Source organism: Capra hircus, chromosome 21, assembly GCF_001704415.2.
Source record: "Capra hircus breed San Clemente chromosome 21, ASM170441v1, whole genome shotgun sequence".
NCBI lineage: Eukaryota > Metazoa > Chordata > Mammalia > Artiodactyla > Bovidae > Capra > Capra hircus.
Window position 1 is genome coordinate 21,409,627 of NC_030828.1, and position 22,612 is coordinate 21,432,238.

The 22,612-nt window shown below is 44.6% G+C and overlaps 1 protein-coding gene across 1 annotated transcript in view; it reads right to left on the reverse strand.

Annotated features, from left to right (window-relative positions):
• Positions 1-22,612, reverse strand: part of IQGAP1 (IQ motif containing GTPase activating protein 1) — a 109,016-nt gene that overhangs the window by 19,259 nt on the left and 67,145 nt on the right. The window contains exons 15-26 of the mRNA XM_018065969.1: positions 20,223-20,386; positions 11,240-11,330; positions 10,771-10,938; positions 9,933-10,075; positions 6,773-6,943; positions 5,568-5,651; positions 5,391-5,462; positions 5,226-5,295; positions 4,624-4,832; positions 3,407-3,562; positions 3,007-3,170; positions 1,669-1,893 (exon numbers count right to left, since the gene is read on the reverse strand). Coding sequence (XP_017921458.1) covers positions 1,669-1,893; positions 3,007-3,170; positions 3,407-3,562; positions 4,624-4,832; positions 5,226-5,295; positions 5,391-5,462; positions 5,568-5,651; positions 6,773-6,943; positions 9,933-10,075; positions 10,771-10,938; positions 11,240-11,330; positions 20,223-20,386 — 1,717 coding nt within the window. The remainder of the gene's footprint in view (positions 1-1,668; positions 1,894-3,006; positions 3,171-3,406; positions 3,563-4,623; positions 4,833-5,225; positions 5,296-5,390; positions 5,463-5,567; positions 5,652-6,772; positions 6,944-9,932; positions 10,076-10,770; positions 10,939-11,239; positions 11,331-20,222; positions 20,387-22,612) is intronic.

Consider the following 22,612-nt stretch of genomic DNA (forward strand, 5'->3'; position numbering starts at 1 on the left):
TGTGTCTTTCACAAGCAGAATGACCCAGAGAGACCAGGTAATTTTGTTACACTCACAGAGCTGGTGAACGGTGGGGCTGGAACTGGGGCTCGGGTTTTCAGCTGTCAATTTGGAGCCTAGATCTATGTGCCAGGCACTGTGATGGGCATTTGGGATCAAAGCGTTAAGAGACATGATAGCTCCCTGAGTTCCTCACGGTTTATACGTATGGGAGAGACACACACGTAAATATCTGTAAACACATCATGCAACAATAAGAAGCTGACTGGAAGTCTTACAATGCCACAGAGAAGAGGCTTCTACTCAGACTGGAGGAATCGAGAAGACGTCCATAAGGAAGGAACGTATGAACTCAGAAATATGGGAGAAAAAAAAGTCTTCTAGGAAAGAAGATCAAACACAAGGAGGTAAGAGGAGGACAGATGAGAACATTAAAATAGAGGCCATGTCATGGAGGGCCCCGTGTGTATTGCTAAGTCTGGACTTTCCCAGAAGTCAGGGAGAGCCATTTAAGGGACAGGAGATCTGAATTTTGAAGATTACCCCCCGAGAACCTCAGGTCTGACCTAACCCTACTCTACACCAAATGAGAAACCCACTGCAGACCACACTGCTCACATCTCTAGCCCTCACCCAAGCTAGATAAAATCAGAAACATTCTGGCTCTCTGAGCTGTATTTCCCCAGCATTTCCCATATTCTGGTGACACATTCCTGCTCTGGATGTACTCATGTAGGTGGTAAACTATGGCCTGGGCACAGAAGTCTCCTGGATTATGGTAATTTAGTTGGCCTAACTTGCAGTGTTCCAGGGCAGCTCATCATTCGCCCCCAGCATCTCCTGTTCCCTCTCACAGAACACAGAGATCTCACTCAGATCCAGGTGTCTCTTCACACCTAACCCCATTTCTGCGATGCCAGTGTCCTTCCAGTCTTAGGCTCTCTGAGCTCTTTTCACCTGCCAGCATTTGGACAGGAAGACTCTGCACTCGGCAGGGCCCACTGCACCCTCCGGCCTCCACCACATGATGCTCACCCGCTCAGAGAGGCTCTGTCCAACCACTCTAAGGTAGCTCCCACTTGTATGCTTCATCACAGCTCCCTACAAGACTACAAAACTTCACAAAACTACTCTCAGCTTGCAACTTCATTTCTATGTACCTGTCTCATCTCTCCAAACTATGAACAGAGGGCAGGGAGTGTGTTGGTTTCAATCATTATTGTATGTCTCATCTGTTATTGTATTTTTTTTTTTTGGTTTGTTTAATGTAGACCATTTTTTAAAAGTCTTTATTGAATTTGTTTCAATATTGCTTCTGTTTCATGTTTTGTTCTGGCTGAGAGGCATGTGAGATCTCAGCTCCCCAACAAGAGACTACCCGCACCCCACCCCACTTAGAAAGTGAAGTCTTAACCACTGAACCGCCAGGGAAGTCCCCAGCATTGTATTAGTATATGTGCATTTAACCCACTGTCTGGCACTTAGGAAGTACTCTATAAATATTTGCTAAATAAGTGAAGAAACTACCAACTCAACTACTTAAAGAAGAGGTTTCTATGGAAAAACTATTTGAACAATTACTAACTTTCAAATCAAAGAAATATTAACTGCCTAAAAAGAGAGAAAATACTAAAAGCATGAAAGAAAAAGGGGCTGTGATGATCATACCTCGCCTCTCCTGTCTGGGACTCCATCTGGTTAACCCAGGACTTGTAAATGTCCACGGGGTCAGTTTTGATGTTGAGGGTCTTGTCGTCCATGATCTCCTTCACCACTGGAGCCAAGATCTGTCTGAGCGCGTTCTGGCCCCGGGCGCCGCGGTTGAAACTCACAACCATCTTAATAACTGTTGGATTTCCTGTCACAATCTCTTGAATCTGATCTACTTTCGACCTGTAAAACACAAGAAACAAGTTCAATTCAAACTAATCACGAATCTACCAACTTTCGGATCCTTCCTACTTAAAGACCCCATCTCCTTAAAAACAGAAGTAGCTGGAAAGAGGTTGGGTACATGCTCTTTCTCTAGAAACTTTCCCAACTCTCATCTGAATACGGAACCTGCCTGCTGCTGCAAACTCTTATCATGGGGACATGATCGGGTCTCTTATTAGCTAAAGATGAGAAAGTTTCCTGTTTGGATCAGTTTCTTTAAAATTCTATCTTAATACAGAATGTTTCTAAAATTACTGGCAAATGTCTTACTCTATCATCTCCCCAGAAACAGCAACACTTTATATTAGTGTTTATATTAGTTCATCATTAGCATATTAGTTTATATTGTGTATATATGATTAGTTTATATTGGTGTGTAGTATACATAGTATGAAAAAGTGAAAGTGAAACTGTTAATTGCTCAGTCATGTCTAACTCTTGTGATCCCACGGTCTGCAGCCCACCAGGCTTCTCTGTCCATGGGATTTCCCAGGTAAGAATACTGGAGTGGGTTGCCATTCCTTTCTCCAGAGGATCTTCCCGACCCAGGATCAAACCCAGGTCTCCCGCATTGCAGGCAGATTCTTTACCATCTGAGCCACCAGGGAAGACCAATTAATTACATATATATGGTATATGTGTAGTTAATTTGTACTTTTAGTACAATTAGCTTGCATTAGTGTATAACATACATTGCTGTTGTGGTTTAGTCCCCAAGTCGTGTCCGACTCTTTGCAACCCTATCGACTGTAGCCCATCAGGCTCCTCCGTCCATGGGATTTCCCAGGCAAGAATAGTGGAGCGGACTGCCATTTTCTTCTGCAGGGGATCTTTCTGATCCAAGGATAGAACCCACATCTCCTGCATTGGCAGGTGGGTTCTTTATCGCTGAGCCACCAGGGAAGTTCTATACTATGTATTATTATGTTATAAAAAATAGATGCTTCTTTAGATTAAGTATTTCACACATATCACAGTGTGGAGAAAAGGCACAAACAGGCCTGAATCTCTAACTGGCAGCATCTGTGATGGAGGGGAGGGGTTCCCAGCTCTGCAGAAATCTGTCCCTACTTGATCTCCTCCTGCAGGGCTGTCTTGAAGAGCCGCAGGAGCAGGTACTCCTCGCGCTGGTTAGAGGCATAGTTGTAGAGAGTGAAGATCACAGAGTCCATGAACTTGGTGGACTTATTCTGGGGCATCTGAAAGATCAGCTTCGCCAGGTAGGTGGGGTTGGTCTGAAACATAAACCAAGGGATAAGTGACTTCCATGTAACGTGAAGGCTGGCACAAATATTCAAGACTTTTCAGCTTAAAGGATCAGGATGTACCTGAATAATAAAAGAAAAATAAGGCAAGCCCTTTGCTCACCCCTCAGTGGAAATCAGAAAGACTTCCACAGAGATCCATGCATAAGGTTTTCTTGAGAAAAAGTTAACTAACTGTAACAGTACTGATTCCAGGAGCCACTCACCTGCAGTAAATAAAATAAGTGTTGATACGCTTCCAATTTCTCTCTCTTCTCCTTGCTCAAAGCCTTCAGACCTCCCTTCTGTTTATTTAGCATCATCATATCAGACAACTGTTCCTTATTTTTTTTGGTAAGTTTTTTACTGTGGGAAACCACATCCTGTAAACAAACGCATATATACATAAATCAAAACACTTTCAAAGATGCAACTCTGGGCATTATGGACAGGTTTTTACCACGTAAAAACTTTCATGAAGGTCTACTGCACTGGCAGATCCCATTATATATTTTAGAATTACTACCATCTGCTGTTGCTGTTTTAGTCACTCAGTCGTGTTTGACTCTTTGTGACCCCATGGACTGTAGCCCACTAGGCTCCTCTGTCCATGGGATTCTCCAGGCAAGAATACTGGGCTGGGTTGAAACACCCTCCTCCAGGGGATCTTCCCAACCCAGGGATCGAACTGCTTGGCAGGTTGATTCTTTACCACTGAGACATCTGGGAAGCCCCTGGAATCATTGCATTAAATCCTATTTTCATTATGTCAATCAAATCTATTCCTACTCAAGTCTACTTATAAAGAACCTAATCCTAAAAATGTCCATTGATTCAGGAAACCAGCTTCTAGGAGTCTATCTTACAAAGTCTTATATACAATAAAAGCTACATGTACACTGAAACATTAACTGCAGTATTATTCTGTAATAAAAAAAAGCTGAAAATGCCAAATAGTCTGGAAAAAGACGTGACTCAGACTACTTCCTGATCAATTATTACACTGCCATTAAAAATAATTTTTGTGATGATATCACATAAAATGTATCTTATCCTCTATATTAAATAAAAATGTAGGGTACAAAATGATTGTTAGAGTGGTGGAATTATGGGATGATTTTATCTATGCTTTTCTGTTTTTAAAAAATATTTATTTGGTTGCCCCAGGTCTTAGCTGTGGCAAGCAGACTCTAAGTTGTGTCACGTGGGATCTACTTCCCTGACCAGGGATGGAACCCAGGCCCCCTGCACTGGAAGCACAGTCTTAGCCACTGGATGGATAAGACTAAAGCTATATGGTCAAATCATTTCATTTCTTATATAACATGAAAGAAAACGTACAGCATTCACTGAGAAGCAGGCCAGCCCTGCAAGGCATAAAGGGGGGAGGCAGAGGTGTCAGGGAGGACAGTGCCCCAAGGCCCTGGCTGGCACTGGACCATACCTGCAGTGTAATTTTATTTTTCACCAGCAGTCCGATTTTGATATCCATGAGATTGAGGTCATTCTCCAGCTGCTGGTTAGAACGGATAAGGGTAATAACCTCTTCCCGCATCTTCATAAGATCGAGCTCCTCCTGAAAATCCTGGTCACTTTGGTCAAGCAGGTGGACAAATTTCCGGACCACAATCATAGGCGGATCCTCAGCGTTGACTGACAGAGAGAAAGCATGTGTCAGATGAGGAATGGCATTCCCAGAAGAAGTTCTTTCTCTTGGAAAGCATCAGCATTGTCATATATTTACAAAGGAAAACAAAAGCAGCTCTATTCACACGTAAGATATTCGTTTATTTTTGAGATGTGCAGAGACAACCACCAACTGCAATCTTCCTGGTCATGCTACTGCTGTGTTGTTATGTGGAAGGCAGATACGGCAAGCAGCAAGACACCAAGCCATGGGTTAGCAAAGGGGCTTCAGTCACAAGCAGCACCCTGCCCCCCAAGCCTTGCCTGCAGGATAAGAAAAGAGATCTGTGGAGAATACCCAGAACCCGATGGCTCTCAGCCACTGCCTCAACTCTTCTCTGCTGAGCCACAGTTACTCACTGAGAGTCTTGTAGTCATCACGAGCTTTGTTTGCCCGGATAAAAGCCTGGATTTTGATAATGTCATTTATCTAAGGGACACAAAAGAAGAAATTTCTCAATTCATATGTCCACCACAAACACAGCAAAATTGATTCTATTGGTACTTCTCTCCCGGGGTACTCACATGATCTCGGAAATACTGCAGGCGTTCTCTATAGCGCTTTCTAGCTTGGTGCATCCTTGCCAGAGACTGGATCTGTGGAGAAGGAGAGGGGGTCCCAGAAACGAGAAGAGCCCTTCATTTCTGCACATGTCACGCTCGCATGCCACGCTGACGAGAAACCCTGCCTGGGAAACGTACCTTTATAACTTCATCTTTGTGGGAGCGCAGGTAAGCCAAGCGGTCTTGGTACGCCTTCTTCTGCTTGTATCCTCTCCACTGAGACTGAAACCCAAATGTTACAGAAGACACGTCATTTCCCAAGGCTCAGAGGAGGTTAAAAAAGATCCCCCAAGAGCAATTCGCGACACAGCTTTAAAAAGGACCACGCCCACTTGTGATGGAGGAAGGAGCAACTGGGCGGCACCTCCACCAAGAGAGAACCTGGCCAACTTCCACCTCCTGGAGGTGAGCACAGCGCTGCACGCTTTTCAAAGGGCATCCATACAGATGCTGTCACTGGCTCCTCACAACCAATCGGTGAGGAATGTAAGATGAACATTAGCATCTGCATTTACAGAGGAGGACACAAACTCAGAGAAGAGGCTCGCCGCCACCTGCCAGTGCTGGAGTCATAACTCCTAACCCAGAATTCTTTCCGCGCTTCCCTATCACTGAAGCAAAATCAAGAGTTGCTTCTCTCCATATTCAAACCTCACGTAAAGGAACAGTCTTAGGAGACCGCGAGGTGCCGAGAAGAACTGCCACCGAGCTGGACAACTTACCACTGAATACCATTAAGCACACGCTTGATTATGTGGCAGTAGAGAAAGGGATGGATGGTCAGAAGGCAAAAACCCACTCAGACATTCGATCATAGGCACTGGACTGTTCATCACGCCCAGACACTCGACTGTAGGCGCTGACTGTTCATCACACCCAGACACTCGGCTGTAGGCTCTGACTGTTCATCACACTCAGACACTCAACTGTAGGCGCTGGGTGTTCATCACACTCAGACACTCGACTGTAGGCACTGAGTGTTCATCACACTCAGACACTTGACTGTAGGCACTAACTGTTCATCACACTCAGACACTCGGCTGTAGGCTCTGACTGTTCATCACACTCAGACACTCGGCTGTAGGCACTGACTGTTCATCACACTCAGACACTCAACTGTAGGTACTGACTGTTCACCACACTCAGACATTTGGCTGTAGGTACTGACTATTCACCACACTCAGACACTCAACTGTAGGCACTGGGTGTTCATCACACTCAGACACTCGACTGCAGGTGTTGACTGTTCATTACACTCAGACACTCGACTATAGGCTCTGACTGTTCATCAGTCCTGCTCTGGAAGCCCCCTTGCTGTCTGCGCACAGGAGGCTCTGAAATACCTGAATGCAGGTGATGGCCGGGATCTGTTTCTTCAGGAAATTCATCCTGGATCGGAACTCCTGCCGGACTAAGTACCCCCGGCAGCAAGCCTGCAGCTTGGTGATCAAGCCTTCGTTGGCCAGCCAAAGTTGTTCCCGGTTATACGCAGCCGTTACCCCAGAGATGGAACTCTGAAAACACAGCAGTCACGTGAGAAGACGTACACATACAGAGTTTTAACATGGTGTCATCTGCAGTGCACACACTGATGCTCACAGCTGGCCAAGGCTATAGTTGCGGTGCACAGGCTTACTGACCTCACGGCATGTGGGATCTTCCTGGACCAGGGATCAAAACCATGCCTCCCGCATTGACAGGGGGGTTCTTTACCACTGACCCACCAGGGAAGCCCCTATTCTAGACCTTTAGCCAAGAAACAGGAATGAAGACTTCAGGTCTATTTTTCAAGGCCAAGTTGTCCTCACATCCTTCTTTGACCTCATGTCATTTCCTTTACTCACTCAACTACCTAATGCTGACCATCCCAGGAACTGTGCTTCCTGATCTGGGGTCATACTGACAAGAAGACAGAGAGACAGGTGCCACCAAGGCCTGGAGCCCCTGGAACACCACAGAGGAGGGCCCTGTGGGGGAGTGGACAGACTACAGATGGTCTGGAGAAGCAGCCTAGCGTGTTTGGACTGTTACTACAAGCTCCGGAGAACCAGCAAACCTTCAAAGAGGAATAAAACCGTCAGATATGTTTTTAGAAAAGCAGCATGGTTAGCTGAGTAGCTGGCAGATTAGCGTGAGCGGGTGAATTAGAATCCTGGTAGCATATGATCCCAGTGAGAGCAGCCCTGAATCACCCTGGGTGAGGGCAGGAGTGCTGAGAATGGTTACTGAGAACACCTGTAGACCCACCTGATAGCCATGGTCCCTTCTTGTCTTGGATGTCAGAGCTGTTCCCCTGCTACCCCCAGGCCGCAATGTGTACAGTTAAAAGACTACATGAGGACCTCCCTGGTAGTCCAATGGTTAGGATTCTGTGCTTCCACTGCAGGGGGGATGGGTTTGGTCCCTGGTCAGGGAATTAAGATCCCACATGACATGCAGTGCAGCCAAAAAAACCCCCAAATAAACAGAAACAAAAAGACTATATGACCTAGGGACAGTCCATGGGATGCAAGCAGAAGCAGCTTGGTAAGATCTTTGGGAAGGAAAACTCTTTAAGAGAGACAGACAGCTGGCATCAGGCCTGTCTGTTCTCCTCCCCGTCTTCCTACTTTCTGCCTGCTTTCCTTCTGGAGGACAAGGTGACCTTGAGAATGGCAGAGCAGGAAGACAGAAGAACCCTGGGACAGACCAGATCGTGGAGCCACCACACCTTCCCTGGATGCTCAACTCCAGAATTACTTTATGTGAGGAAAAAAAAAAATACACCCTCATGTACCACTCCAGGCCCGATTTTCCTGCCAACCTGTGCTGAGGTGTCTCCTGGACTCCTAAACTGCAGATGCAAAGGCACACCTGGTGGTGAGGAGAAGGACTCAGGTGGCAGGCGGCGAGTCTGAAGGAACAAGACTTAGGTTTGCAGGCACACAGGCCAAAGTGGGGGCTACCGGCTTGAAAGAGACGACTGAGGAAGACTACAGAGGAAGAGAAAGGGGCTGATGGAACCCAGATATAACACAAGTGGAGTCAGAGGAAACGAAAGGAGAGAAAGATTAAGAAGGGACACTCGGAAGTAGAACCAGAAGAGAACAGCGCTGGAGAAGCCCAAAGAGTTGAGGGTTTAAGGAAGCAAACACACTGAGAGGCCGCCTATGATGAGAGCACACCTCCTCGCTGAACTTGGCCATTAAAAGGCCACTGATGCATTCTGAAGCAGGAGTTTTACTAAAGTAAGAGCTGGAGAGCCATGAGCTAAGACGTGAATGGTAACGGAAAATGAATTCACGAAGGACAGACGAACTCAAAGGCATTTAGTAACAACAGAGTATGAACTTACAGGCAAGCCTGAATCGGGAGAGCTCTAGAGGATTAAAATTTTTCTCTTCTTTGTTTTTCAAAGACAGGGAGACATGATTATGTATGTAGGTGGTATTTAAAACTATATGCTTGAACCAGCAGCACCAGTATCACCTGGGAGCTGGTCAGAAATGTAGAATTTCAGGCCTCATGTCAGACCCACAGAGTCAGTCCTCACGTCACCAGGATCCCCAGATGATTCACACACACACACGTTAAGTTCTGGAGAGCACTGATCTATGTTACACAGAGGAGGTAACACTTGAGATGGGTATGCCTGGACAGCCAGGATTTTGACAGATGTAGATGGCAGGGGAGGGACATCTCACATTAGCAGGGACTTTGTTTTGTTTATGATTACACATCTGACGCGCAGAAGAATATCTGGTACATGTAGGAGGATAGGAGGTGTTCAGAAAGTGTCAAATGAATGAAGAAATTCTAAAAAGAATGAACATCAGCACCAGCAAAGACACAGGGGATGGTAAAGATGTGCTTTGAAAGCTGAGATAAAAAAATGCTAACTTTATGTGAAAGTGCAGGCTATAGTCTAACAAAGTTTGGAGTTTGTGGGATAGTCAGAAAAGAGATTAAGCATGTAAATTGGGAAAGAGTAAGAGTAGTTGTATTTAATGAGGTGTCAGAACAACTTTTCATTTTTCTTTTTTGCTGGACCATTCAAGTTTTCTTAAAAAAAAAAAAAAAAAAAAAGGGCACCCAATTTATCTGACCTAATTCTATAATCCAGATGTTCTACTAATTTAGATCTGAGGTACTCGTACTAAAAAAAATTATTCCAAATTAGTTATATAGCCTTAATTTTATTTTTTAAATTTATTATTTATTTTTAAACCTTTTCATTTTATACTGGACTATAGCCAATTAATAACGTTGTGACAGTTTCAGGTGAACAGCGAAGTGACTCAGCGATACAGATTCACGTATCCATTCCCCCCGAACTCCCCTCCCATTCAGGCTGCCGTATCACACTGAGCAGAGTTCCCCACGCTGCAAAGCAGGATCTTTTCTGTAGCCTTACTGTTAGTCTAGGGCTTCTGACCACACACCCTTGTTCTTCCTAAGTAGTATAACCTCTAAACTACAGGTACTGTCTCTCAGCTTCTTCTTTTATGAATAAATGTGACCTACCTGGATCTCCTCCCGAGAAAGTTGCATGGAATTCTGCACAAAGTCTGAGGGTTCGTCCCATCCTCCTTCCTGGGTCTCCAGATTGTGGTAATAATAATATCCGCCTTTCACCCAGTGCTTCACCCACTTGCTGTTGTTATCTCCTGACACAAAATAAAGGAAAGATCAGAGACACTCAGAGCCACACTCCCCACAGCCACATGTCTAATTCTATAGGATCATTCTGATCAGGCTGAGCAACCGAAATGAAGACCATTCCCAAAACCTGCCCCTTGGGTCTGTGAGAGTAAACAGGGATCCTCAGTGCCTCTTAAATTATGGCTCTGTAATGTCTCATTTAGCTCATTCATGTCCGCACTATAAAAAGAAAATCCCTATGAAGCCCACATGGGGAAACTGACCTCGTCTACCTCTGCCCCTTTCAAAGCCTACACCAAAGTAAGACCACGTGTATCAGAAAACTATTCTCATAAAAGACTTGCAAACACTCAGTCTCTCTAGTTAATTTTCAAAAAGGGGGGGGCATAAAATGGGATAAAATATCTTATCTCTATTCCCCCCTTTCTGCAGGTGAACTACTTTTAAGTATCTTATAGGCTTAGGTAATCAGAACTATATCCTATGAAGGAAACATTTTCAGAAAATTGACCTTCTTAACAGTAGCTGTACTCAAGGGGCAGAAACAGTTATTTCTAAACACGGCAGTACTATCTCCTTGTGCAATGAGCCCTGTACTGCATATAGTGCCTTTCCCTACAGCTTGGCCCTTTCCTCTTCCTCTGTTCCATGACATTTCTAAGCTCTTACTTACTGACACACTGATTTACCCATAACTCACCTGCTGCCAGTTTTTTCTTCTTGGCTTCAGCAAGGTCACTCTGGTAAGTTTCACCACATTCGGGGATGACGCCATACAAGCCGACGTCGGGGGAACGAAGGGCGCTGAGTGTTTTGCCAACATCGCCTTTCTCCACTGCTTCATTGATGGCAAAGATTCCTAAGGCAACTACCCCAGGAGAGAACGGTTACTGGAATACTTTAGAAAGCATCTAGATTTGCTTACTAGCACACTGTCCCCACTACAACTATCTTTTTTTTTTTTTAAATTTTGGCCACACCACCCGGCCGGTGGGATGGTTCCCCATTCAGGGATAGAGGCCGGGCCTCCACGGTGAAAGCGCCAAATCCTAACCACTAGGCAATCAGAGAATCCCCAGCCCTCTATCTTGGTCAAGCTGAGTACTGAGCTATGAAACACCTTGCCACTCCCCACTTTCCATCAGAACAGAAATAAAACAGATACATACACCTCTGTGCCTCTTGGGTGTCTTTGTTGGACTGCCTGATTCCACCTTGAATTTCATCCAACCATAACACAGCTGACTCATCCTGGGTTTCCTATAAACCATTAAGAGCAAAACGGTATTAGAGGCATGAAATCAGGGTACATGCCATGATGGTGGCTTCTGAGACTCAGTGAGAAACAGAGGAAGAGGTTTCATATATATAAGACGTGGAATAATCAAGTGGAAAAAGCCAGCATCAAAAACTAGTAAAAGGGTTACATGAGAAATATCTCAAATATAAGTGACGGATATAGGAAGATGAATTCCAGTCATTCAGGAGAACAAGAGTAGCTAGAAGGGGCAAAAGGTCCAAACTGGGAAGAGACCCAGGGACTTAAATGCTGACAAGGACCACAGCACACATATGAATACACAGTACATTTTTTTTTTAAAGCCTTCTTTGCCAGCAATATTCAGAGGGAGTAAATATTCTCTACGTATTTTTGGGGGTTCCCTGGTGGCTCAGTGGTAAAGAATCCACCTGCCAGTTCAGGAAACACAGGTTTGATCCCTGATCTGGGAATATCCCCTGGAGAAAGAAATGGCACCCCACTCCAGTATTCTTGCCTAGGAAATCCCATGGACAGAGAAGCCTGGTGGGCTACAGTCCATGTGGTCGCACAGAGTCAGACACAACTTACCGACTAAGCAACAACAAAAATACATTCTCTATGACCACTATTTTTAAGACTATCAAGACTTTATCACATGTAAGGCTAGGAGTCACTAGGGGAATTTAAGCTTATCATCAACTTATATTCTAAAACTTGGAAGTTAAATCAGTTGTTGGAAACTTAGAGACACATCTTCACACAGAAACATAATAAATGATTAGTTTACTCAGCGTGGCCAGCAAGAGTTTCTCCAGCCCACAGTGTAGTTTGAGTTGAATACTAGTGACAAGAGTGAGGCAGAAATGGAGTCTTTTTCTCCTTTTAGGCAAGGCACCTCGGGTTTCAAAGTGACCAGGCTGGGAGAGTTGTGTTTGAGACAACCTTGGCAGACCTAGCAAGAGTAACTACTCCTGAGGCTTGAGCTAATAGCAGTTGGGATAAATTGCAGCTCAAAAAATCCTTTGAGACTGCTTGATATAAATATAATTTGCCAAGGCACCAAGGAGACGGTTGGGGTCAGTTACTTTAATTGTGTTGTCAGATGAAGCAGGGTCTTGGCTTTGGGAAAAAATGGAAAGTTTCACTGTCTTCAGCACGCCCAGTAGTTGAAGAAACTACAAAATCTTAGAGGAGGCTTGGCTTTCCTCCTCTGTTATTGGGGAGAGACACACTATTTCATTCAGCCAAGCCAAGAAGTCACAAATCCCCGCAGTTTACAAAGTGCCTTGGTGACAGGGTAAGGCCAAAGGAAGGCACCTGAAATCCAAAGTAAAGATTTCGCTCAAATGCAGAGTTTTAGAAAGAAAGACCACTTTAAATTATGTTAAGTGCTGGGCTTACAATCATAGGCACTGTCCCAATGTAAGAAGCTCACAGTCTCGGTAAAGGAAAAGAGGACTCCAATAAACAAACGCAAGAACAAGTCACCCAACAGCTGCAGAACTTAGCTGTTCTCTACCACCGGTCAGTTTCTGTTACTCAAAATAGAAAATGGCCACACACAACTCTCAAGAGTCCTATGAATAAACACTGGCAGCGCGAAGTAATAGTTTCAACATGAGATAATACACTGAGTCAGTGACAACTTAAACTGAGAAGTCGTGAGCGAGACAGCTGAAGGTGTAGTCTCTGAGAGAAGTGGCGTAAACGTCCTTGCACCCTAAAAATGGGTACTTCCACAGAATCGCGTCATTTGGAGGTTCACTTTTAGGCTAATCGTACACGAGCGATCTCTGCACAGAATCTCCTGTAAGCAAAGCTGGGAGGTTTGGCTCAGCCTTCCTTGCATCTGGAGAAAGGCGGAGCTTAACAAGAACTCTGACCATCCCGGGGATTTCCCTGCTGGTCGAGGGGCTAAGATTCCGTGCTCCCAATGCAGGGGGCCCAGGTTCAATCAGCTCCTGGTCAGGGAACTAGATCTCACATGCTGCGACTAAGATGAAAGACGAAGATCGAAGATCCCTTGTGCTGCAGCAAAGACCTGGTGCAGCTGAATAAACAAGTAAATATCAAGAAAAAGAAATTCTGACCATCCAGAGTTCTGTCATCTTTGTCCCATGCAGACTAGAGCAGGAGGAACAAAACATGGCCTTTCACACACACATTTCATACATTCCTCAGAAACGAGTGACAGAGCTGCGGTGTGAAAGGGAAAAAAAACAGACTCGATCTGTGTCTCAGGGGGGTCAGGGGGAAATGAGATCGAAACATCCTTCCTCTGACTGAAGGAGGCAAGACAGACGACACACACCATCATCCCAGTATAAGGCGAGAAGAGGACCTCACTGCTCCAATTAGATCAAATCAGATGACAAAACCCAACATCCTCCTGTGAGAGTTTGCTCTAAGGATTAACTCAAACCACTCTAGAGAGTTAAAAACCTGACGAGATACTGTAGAGGATATTAAGATGGAATAGATTTAATGTGAAAATGCCATATAAAATATACCGAAATAACATCCCCTGACATCTCTGACTACACTTTGAAGCACACTGCGTTTTAGAAGAGGTCAAGAGCCAGGGACCAGAAACAAGAATCCAAGTAGTGGGCAGTGATTGGAGATAAAAGAGGTAGAGATGCCACAAGATACAGGGAAAGGAAAGGGAAGACAGGTGAAAACAAGAACAGTTACCATTTTCTGTGTATATATGGAGAGCACACAGACATTTGCAAAGGGCACTGTGAGAGTGCAAGTCGCTCAGTTGTGACCAACTCTGCGACACCATGCCTGCCAGGCTTCTCTGTCCATGGGATTCTCCAGGCAAAGATACTGGAGTGGGTAGAGTCCCTTCTCCAGGGGATCTTTCCAACCCAGGGAGTGAACCCAGGTCTCCCACACTGCAGGTGGATTCTTTACTGTCTGAGCCTCCAGGGAAGCCCAGAATACTGGAGTGGGTAGCCTATTATCTTCCTGATCCGGATTCCTTGCCAGTTGAGCTACCAGGGAAGCCCACAAAGGGCACTTCTCACCCCTTAAAACCTCCTTAGAAGTCTCTCTTGTTTTATGTGGCATGGATGCACGTGTCATGATTTCTAAAATATTCATAAATGTGTAGACACATATATGTGTAATATAAATGTAGTATCTTAGCACTTATCACATACATTAGCCATGCTATATACACACATAGATATACATTAAAGCATCATACCTACCATATACACATGAAACACACATACATGAATCTATAAAACATTTATTAGCACAAGTGCTGAGCAGTCAAAATGGAGCCTTGACGGTTTAGGGATCGATCTCCTAGTTGCTCACAGTAAACGTTCAGGGAAAGAGCTAGAACTGGGGGTGCCACACATTTGGGAGGTTTGGGGCAGGAGCAGCGCAGCAAACAAAAGCCTCCGGTATTCCGGCGGCTGGGCCAGCTGTGTCAGCGCGCACCCGCTGGGTCTCAGCTGCGTGCACGCATGCATGCCTATGCACACACAGGCTGCGGCGGCTGAGGACGAGCGAGACTAAACACCGTTCATATTTACAGTTACGAGCTCCTGGAGAACCCCTGATGATGCTGAGGCAGGGCCCTGTGGGGTCCCGGGGCACAGAGTCTTTCTGTCTCCCATTTCTTTGATTACAGGAAACAGCTTTCATTCAGCCTCTGTGACCTTCCCTGGGTTTGGTATTCTGCCCACAAGCATGTAGACCCCAGACTAGTTGGACCTAAAGGTTGATGACGCTGACGCTTCCTTACCTCACTACCCACCCATCAGTCTATAAAACTTCTTACTGTCTTCTCCAAGTGGGGACATGCAGCTTTTCAAGGCAGGAGTTTGCTGTGTCCCACTTTGCCTAGCAAAGTAATAAAGCTATTCTTTTCTGCTTCACTCAAAACTCTGTCTCTGAGATTCGATTCGGCACTGCTGCACGCAGAAGCTGAGCTTTAGGCATCACTAATACCATGCCTTGGCATTCAAACAATACTAACCACTGACCAGTAATCTACTTTCAACAAGGATTCCCAAGGCACTACATTTAAAGGAAGAGAAGTGACTTGGTGAAAACAGTAGAGGCAGAACCTCTGAATATCCCTTCTACAGAAAAGCAACAAAAACACTGGCAAAAATCATCAGAATTAACTTTTTCAAAACTCCAGAAATTAACCAAAGGCTTCCAGCAGTCAGAGAGAGTTTATCAAGAACAGTTGACTCTCTGTAAGAAGAGTGAGGTTTGTGGCGCTTTAAATAGCTTTATTCCCTTTTTGTGCTCTGCCCACCCACTCGGCTCCCACCCCGTACACACCTTCCTCCTTCAAATCTACCTATTCCCAGAGAACTGTCATTAGTTGACACATTAGGGGGTTCCCTGGAAGACCACAGCTAGGTTCTCTTTATTTGACCTGACTCAGAGCACGCCCAGTGCAAACAGCCTTTCTGGAGTATCTGTCCAAAACAGTAAGGGGTAACTGCTTCACATCAGAGATGTCTGAGACAGTGGATACACACTTAGGCAAAAAAAAGGCTAACAGAAGAGCTTAAAAAGATGGACTTCCCCAGCGGTCCAGTGGTTAAGACTCCATGCTCTGACTGCCAAGGGAGAGTTCAACTCCTGGAGTTCAATCCCTGATCGGGGAACTAAGATCCCACAGGCTGCGTGCACAAAAAAATAAAACCAACTCCAGAGGAAAAGCTAGAGAATAAGATGTCCACAGACAGCTCTGAAAAGCGCTGACAAGTTCCTGGGACGGGGATCTAGACGATGATAGTGCATGTGTAGGCTCTGCACAGCCACTGGCTGAGTCTGAGGCGGGCAAGCATGAAGTGAAGGTTAAAGCAAAACTGTGAACTGCCTTGCTGAGTGTTGAAGGCAGGCCCCAACACACAAAGCCCCTCAGCAAAGGCTGGAAGCTTTGCTGGTTCTAGGCATTCAGGGAAATTTCTGTCTGATCATTAGCTGACCACTAGCTAACCAAGCAGAGACTTCAGCGGACACACATGACAAAGAACACAGACTTGGAAGAACTGAAAGTCACTACGCAAGCAACGACAGAAGTGAACCGGCACAGCAATAAACCCCAAGGTGGGGCAGAAGCTGATTCCCAACCCTTCTCTATTACATTATTAAAGTGTCTAGCTTTCAGCCAAAAGTTACGAGATGTGTGAAAAAACAAGATAGCACAGTCCAGAGAGGAAAAGAATAAAGCAGACAACCAGGAGACAGAACAGGCGGTCAGCAATCCAAAGCATGCTCAGGTAACTAAGGGAAACGAGAACGACGCCTCACCAGATCGAGAATATCACACGCACGCACACACACATTAAAGGAAGATTGAATTATGGAGTTGAAAAACACAATAACTGAAATAGTCACTAGAGGGATTCAGCAGATTTGAGTAAAGGGAAGATATATGCGTAACGGAATTCCCTGAAGGCAAAGTGAAAGAAAAAGAGGCATTTTACTTGAAGAAAATCTGAACAGATCTATACCAAATATAGAGATAAAAATCAGTTTAAAAAAAAAAATCAAAACATAGCCTACAAAAATAAAACCAAACCAAAAATTCAGGACCATATGACTTCACTGGTGAATTCTACCAAATGTTTAAAGAAGTAAACACTGATCCTTTACAAACTTTTCTAAAAAGTAAAAGAGGATGGAACACTACTCAATTCATTCTGTGAGGCCTTTATTACTCTGGTACCAAAACCAGACACAGAGATAATACAAGAAAAACAGACCAAACTTAAATTAAGCTCTTTCACTTGCTAAATTTGGAACTCAGATGGCTATTTTTAAAACTACTCCCAAGAGGAACTTAAAAGCTGAGCTGAAGCTTTAAAAGAAGACAATTATACCGAAACTATAGTATACCCAACTGAGCCTGGCAGTTTAAGTAAATTTTCCTCTAATTCTCCCTATTCCCCTGCCTTTGATGGACTCTGGAAAGTTATTCCACACCAACAGGAAATACTTCAAACTCCAGTCACATCCTCTAAAAGTTTAACTCCCACGACCCAAACAAAAGGAGCAGTGAGGCCCATCACATGAGAGCAGGTGCAACTTATATCCTCAATCTTCTTTCCTTTTTTAGACATGGACCCAGACTTAGTTCATTCTTTCAAAAGTCCACTCCTTCTGGACTAATAAGGCAGCAAAAGACAACATGACCACCACTGGCCTGTGCAGAATCATAGCAGCCAGGCCCCACACCAGAGATTCTGGATTAGTAGAAACAGCGTTAAAGCTTAGGAATCTGCATTTTAAAAATGACCTTTCAAGGTTTCTAGTGATCAGTCGAGTTTGGGAAGCTCTGATCCAACAAACTGGTATCACAGACAGACCTCCATTTATGGCTTCCTATGGCCAACTGTTTCTCACTAGAGGTAACTAAAAGCAGCTAATGCCTCTGTCTCAATTTCCCGGCTACAGAATTTCCTGGGAGTTGTGATTCAGCCGGCAGCACAGGACCAACCGACATGCATAATAACGACCCTCTTAAAAGGAGCCTGGTCCTTGCTACATGTGTACATTCAGGACACATTAATGTCAAGTACCCTCATGACAACAGAATCAAAGATCTATCCACATTATAGTATGGGGCTTCCCTGGTGGTCCAGTGGTTGGGAATCTGCCTGCCAATGCAGGGACACCAGTTCAATTCCTGGTCCGGGAAGATCCTACATGCCAAGGGGCACCAAAAGCCTATGTGCCACAACTACCGAAGCCCACACACCCTACAGTCCATGCTCCACAAGAAGAGAAATTACTGCAATAAGACGCCACACTGCAACTAGAGTAGGGAAAGCCACTCTCTACCACTCTCTACCACTAGGGAAAGCCCACGCACAACAACAAAGACCAATGCAGCCTAAATAAATACACACATTTAAAAAATAAAATCTAGGCCCGGGACTAATTCCACAGTTGATTTTTGCCTCTTAAAAAAAAAAAATTGTACTATCTACAACTCCCGCCCCACAGCCCAAACTTACAGAACCCACAAGGGTGTCAGTGTACAAAAGCTCCAATTATACAAAAGCACTGGTCTGTTTTACTACTTTTCACTTTCCAGAAAGAATCTGACCTCCTGAATAAAGAAATTCTTTTAGCTCTTCTGCCTGCTGCAAGAACCTCATGGCAGGGATCTTCAAAGTTGCAGGTCTCAGCACAACTGTTGAGGAGGTCCTTATTCAACTGTTGTTGGAAGAATTTAAAAGGCGATGAACCACAATTCAGATAAACAGATGGTCATTACATTTTAATCACAGAACAAACAACTGAGGGCCTACTAAACGCATGGCAAATTCCTACTCACCAAGAGGACTAAAACAAGTGTAAATCTCATCCATCTCCTCAACAAACTGGCTAAGAGGCAAAACAAACTTTCTAAAACTGTCTGTGTGACAGTTACTTTGGAAAATATATTCATATCAGCATTATCCCTAACAGCCACAAAGTGGAATCATGATCATCAGCTCATGAACAGATAAATAGAATGTGGTGCAGCCATACAACGGAATATTGTTCAACAATAGAAAGAAAATACTAATGCATGCTACAGTTTGGATAAACCAAGCTAACTGAAAGAAGCCAGTCACAAAGGACCACACCCTGTACTGATGATTTCATTTATATGGAATGTCCAGAACTGACAGATCCACAGACGGAAAGTAGACTGATGGGTACCTAGAGCTGAAGAGATGGCAGGGGAGCAACTTGGTACTGACGGGTACCAAGTTTCTTTCTTCGTTAAAACAATACTTGTTTATTTACTTGGCTTTGCTGGGTCTCAGTTGCGGCACACAGGATCTTTTAGTCACAGTAGGTGGGACCTAGTTCCCTGAACAGGGGTTGAACCTGGGCCCCCTGCACTGGGAGTTTAAGAGTTTCAGTCACTGGGCCACCAGGGAAGTCCCCTAGGTTTCTTTTTGGGGTGATGAAAGTGCTGCAAAATTGATTTTGGTTATGCTGTAAAACTGATTGTCTATGAACAATGAAAAACCACTGGACTGTACATTTTTAAGCAGTGAGCTATATGGCATGTGAACTGTATCTCAATAAAGCCATTATTTTAAAAAAAACTTTATGGCATTATTTACTAAAGCTTAACATATGTATTCCCTATGACCTACAAATTCCACTGCTAAATGTATACTTGACGGAAATGCATATATACATTCACCAAAAGACATGCACTAGAATATTCACAGGAGCACTGATTGCAATAGCAAGTCAGAAACAACCAAAAATTCACCAATAACAGAATATGGAACCACAAAACAGAATAGTACACAAGAATAAGGATGAACCAACTACTGCTACATGCAACCCCATGGATGAATTTCACTAACATTATGTGGGGCAAAAGAAGCCAGACTCGGGAGTAAATAATGTGTGATCTCATTTAAATACAGTTCAAAACCAGACAAAAATCAACTGGGGTGTTAGAAATCAGGACGCTGGTTACCAGCACATTGCAGGGAATGAATAAGGATGTAAGGGAATACAAGGGGGTTTCTCTTTATGCTTTTAATAATCCGAGCACCAGTTACATAGGTATGCTCACTTGAACATTTATACAACTGTATACTTAAATAACTGACACATTTTCCTGGATCTTATGTTTCAACAGATAATTTATGTAAAAAGACATAAGAGGTGTGTCTACAACCATAACAACAAACACCAACAAACGAACCAAAAGTGTAAAATAGCACAAGTTCTGGAAGGCAGAGTCTATGACTCTTACACTGTGTACTCCACTGCTCTGAATCTAAGGGTGCCCAAGGAAAAGAGTCATTGAGTGAACGCCCGTCCCTCTGTCTCAGTTCTAGGGTGGATGGCATTCTCTGAACAGAAAGGAACAATTCAGGGCCACTCACCTGGGCCTTCTCTCTCTTTGCTCTGATCAGTGTGTCCTGATAATGCTGGGCCACTTCTGCGAGGACCCCCTCGAGTTTAGCTGCAGGAATTTGCAAGGCCTGCAGGGTCTTCTGGGCATCACCTTCATCCAGGGCTTCATTAATCAAACCAATGGCTAAAATCCCTACACAGGGATGGACAGAAGGTTATTTTTTTAAATTAAGAAACTGTATAAATAAATCAGTCTTTAAACAAGCTAAGTGACCATCAATCCTCTACCCAAGTGCTGCTGCTGCTGCTGCTAAGTCGCTTCAGTCGTGTCCGACTCTGTGCGACCCCACAGACGGCAGCCCACCAGGCTCCCCCGTAAGTGCAACCATGAGTTAAACTACAATTTGCCATCCAAAACGTTAAGCAGCATTTAAATTTTTTCCTTTAAATGTAGTGGGGATTTTTCATCTAAGTAAACTCCCTTATATCTATTTTCCTACTGAAATCTCAAGTCTTTTTGTTTTATTTTTAATTGGTTTAACTGAAGAGTGATGAAGACTGTGACGAAACTAGCTTTACAGGATAGCTTTCAAGTACACTCCAATGTGTGATCAAAGCTATTCTTGATTCACAAAAAGTCTAGGGTTCAAAGGAATCTTTTTTTTTTAAACTTTTTATTTTGGATTAGGGTATAGCTGATTAACAATACTGTGATAGCTTCAGGTGAACAGCGAAGAGACTCTGCCATACATATACACGTGTCCATTCGAGAAGGCAATGGCACCCCACTCCAGTACTCTTGCCTGGAAAATCCCATGGATGGAGAAGCCTGGTGGGCTGCAGTCCATGGGGTCGCTAAGAGTCGGACACGACTGAGCGACTTCACTTTCACTTTTCACTTTCATGCATTGGAGAAGGAAATGGCAACCTACTCCAGTATTCTTGCCTGGAGAATCCCAGGGACAGGGGAGCCTGGCGGGCTGCTGTCTATGGAGTCGCACAGAGTCGGACACAACTGAAGCGACTTAGCAGTAGCAGCATTCTTCCCTCTAATCCAGGCTGCCCATAACATTGAACAGAGTTCCCTGTGCTATACAGTAGGTCCTTGTTGGTTATCCATTTTAAACACAGCGGTCTGCACATGTCAATCCCAAACTCAAGCATTCAAGGGAATCTTAAACATCACCTAGTTCAACATTTGTATAGAAAAAAATAAAAGGATGAGGTTTAGGTATCTCTGTAAGATCACACAGCAAACAAGTGGCAGATGGAAAATCAAAGTTCAGGGCCTCCTTCTCCAAGGCAAGGCTCTTCCCACTAAATCACTGATTATTTCTCACAGGAAACACTAAATAAAACTAGGAATGTTCACTCCTTAAGTATCTCAGCCAGCTGGACTACTCTTCTTTAATCTTTATTTTCTGGCACACCACATGGCATGCAGGACCTTCGTTCCCTGCCAGGGATCGAATGCACCCCCCCACAGTGGAAGCGCACAGTCTCGACCACCGGGCCGCCAGCGAAGGCCCTGCGCTGCCTCTGTAATGACTCCGCTGTGTGATAAAGAATTTGGCTGGTCTTTGTCTCTGGCTTCTGGAAAGTGAAAGTTGCTCAGTCGTGTCGACTCCATGCGACCCCCTGGGCTGTGGCCCACCAGGCTCCTCTGTCCATGGGATTTTCCTGGCAAGAATACTGCAGTGGGAAGCCACTCCTTTCTCCGGGGGATCTTTCCGACCCAGGGACCAAATCCGGGTCTCCTGCACTGCAGGCAGATTCTTTACCATTTTTCCCAAGTGATAGGAGTATCTTTGTTGTTCATGGTAGGCTCCTAGGATCACACCTGAGTTTATGCCAAACAGGTGACTCCTGCTGGGCCCCTAGAAACTTCTGGGGTAGGGGCTGGTCATGCTGGAAAGACCAACCATGTGATCAGAAGGTTGGGGTTTTGAGTCTTACGATCTCGGAACATCAGCTTGGCTATTCCAGACACAAAAGGCAGACTGGAAACTGAGCTCAATCACTTGGCCACTACTTTGCCACGTAATTCAATCAATCAGAAGCAATGAAGCCCCGGTAAAGCCTCTGGATAGCCAAAGCTCAGGTGACCTTCCGGGGATATGACACACATCGGTGGGCTGGAAAGGGCAACATATCCTGAGGACACAGAAGCTTTGAATTTGGGGCCCTTCCAGACACCACCCCATTGGTTTCTTTCGCGTGGTCCTGATTTGTACTCTACACAAAACTCTTTTTGTACTCTTGTACAATAAAACTCAATTTGTACTCTTTACAATACTTTGGCCACCTGATGCAACAAGCTGGCTCATTAGAAAAGTCCCTGATGCTGGCAAAGATTGAAGTCAGGAGGAAAAGGGGACGACAGAGGACAAGACGGCCGGATGGCATCACTGACTCAATG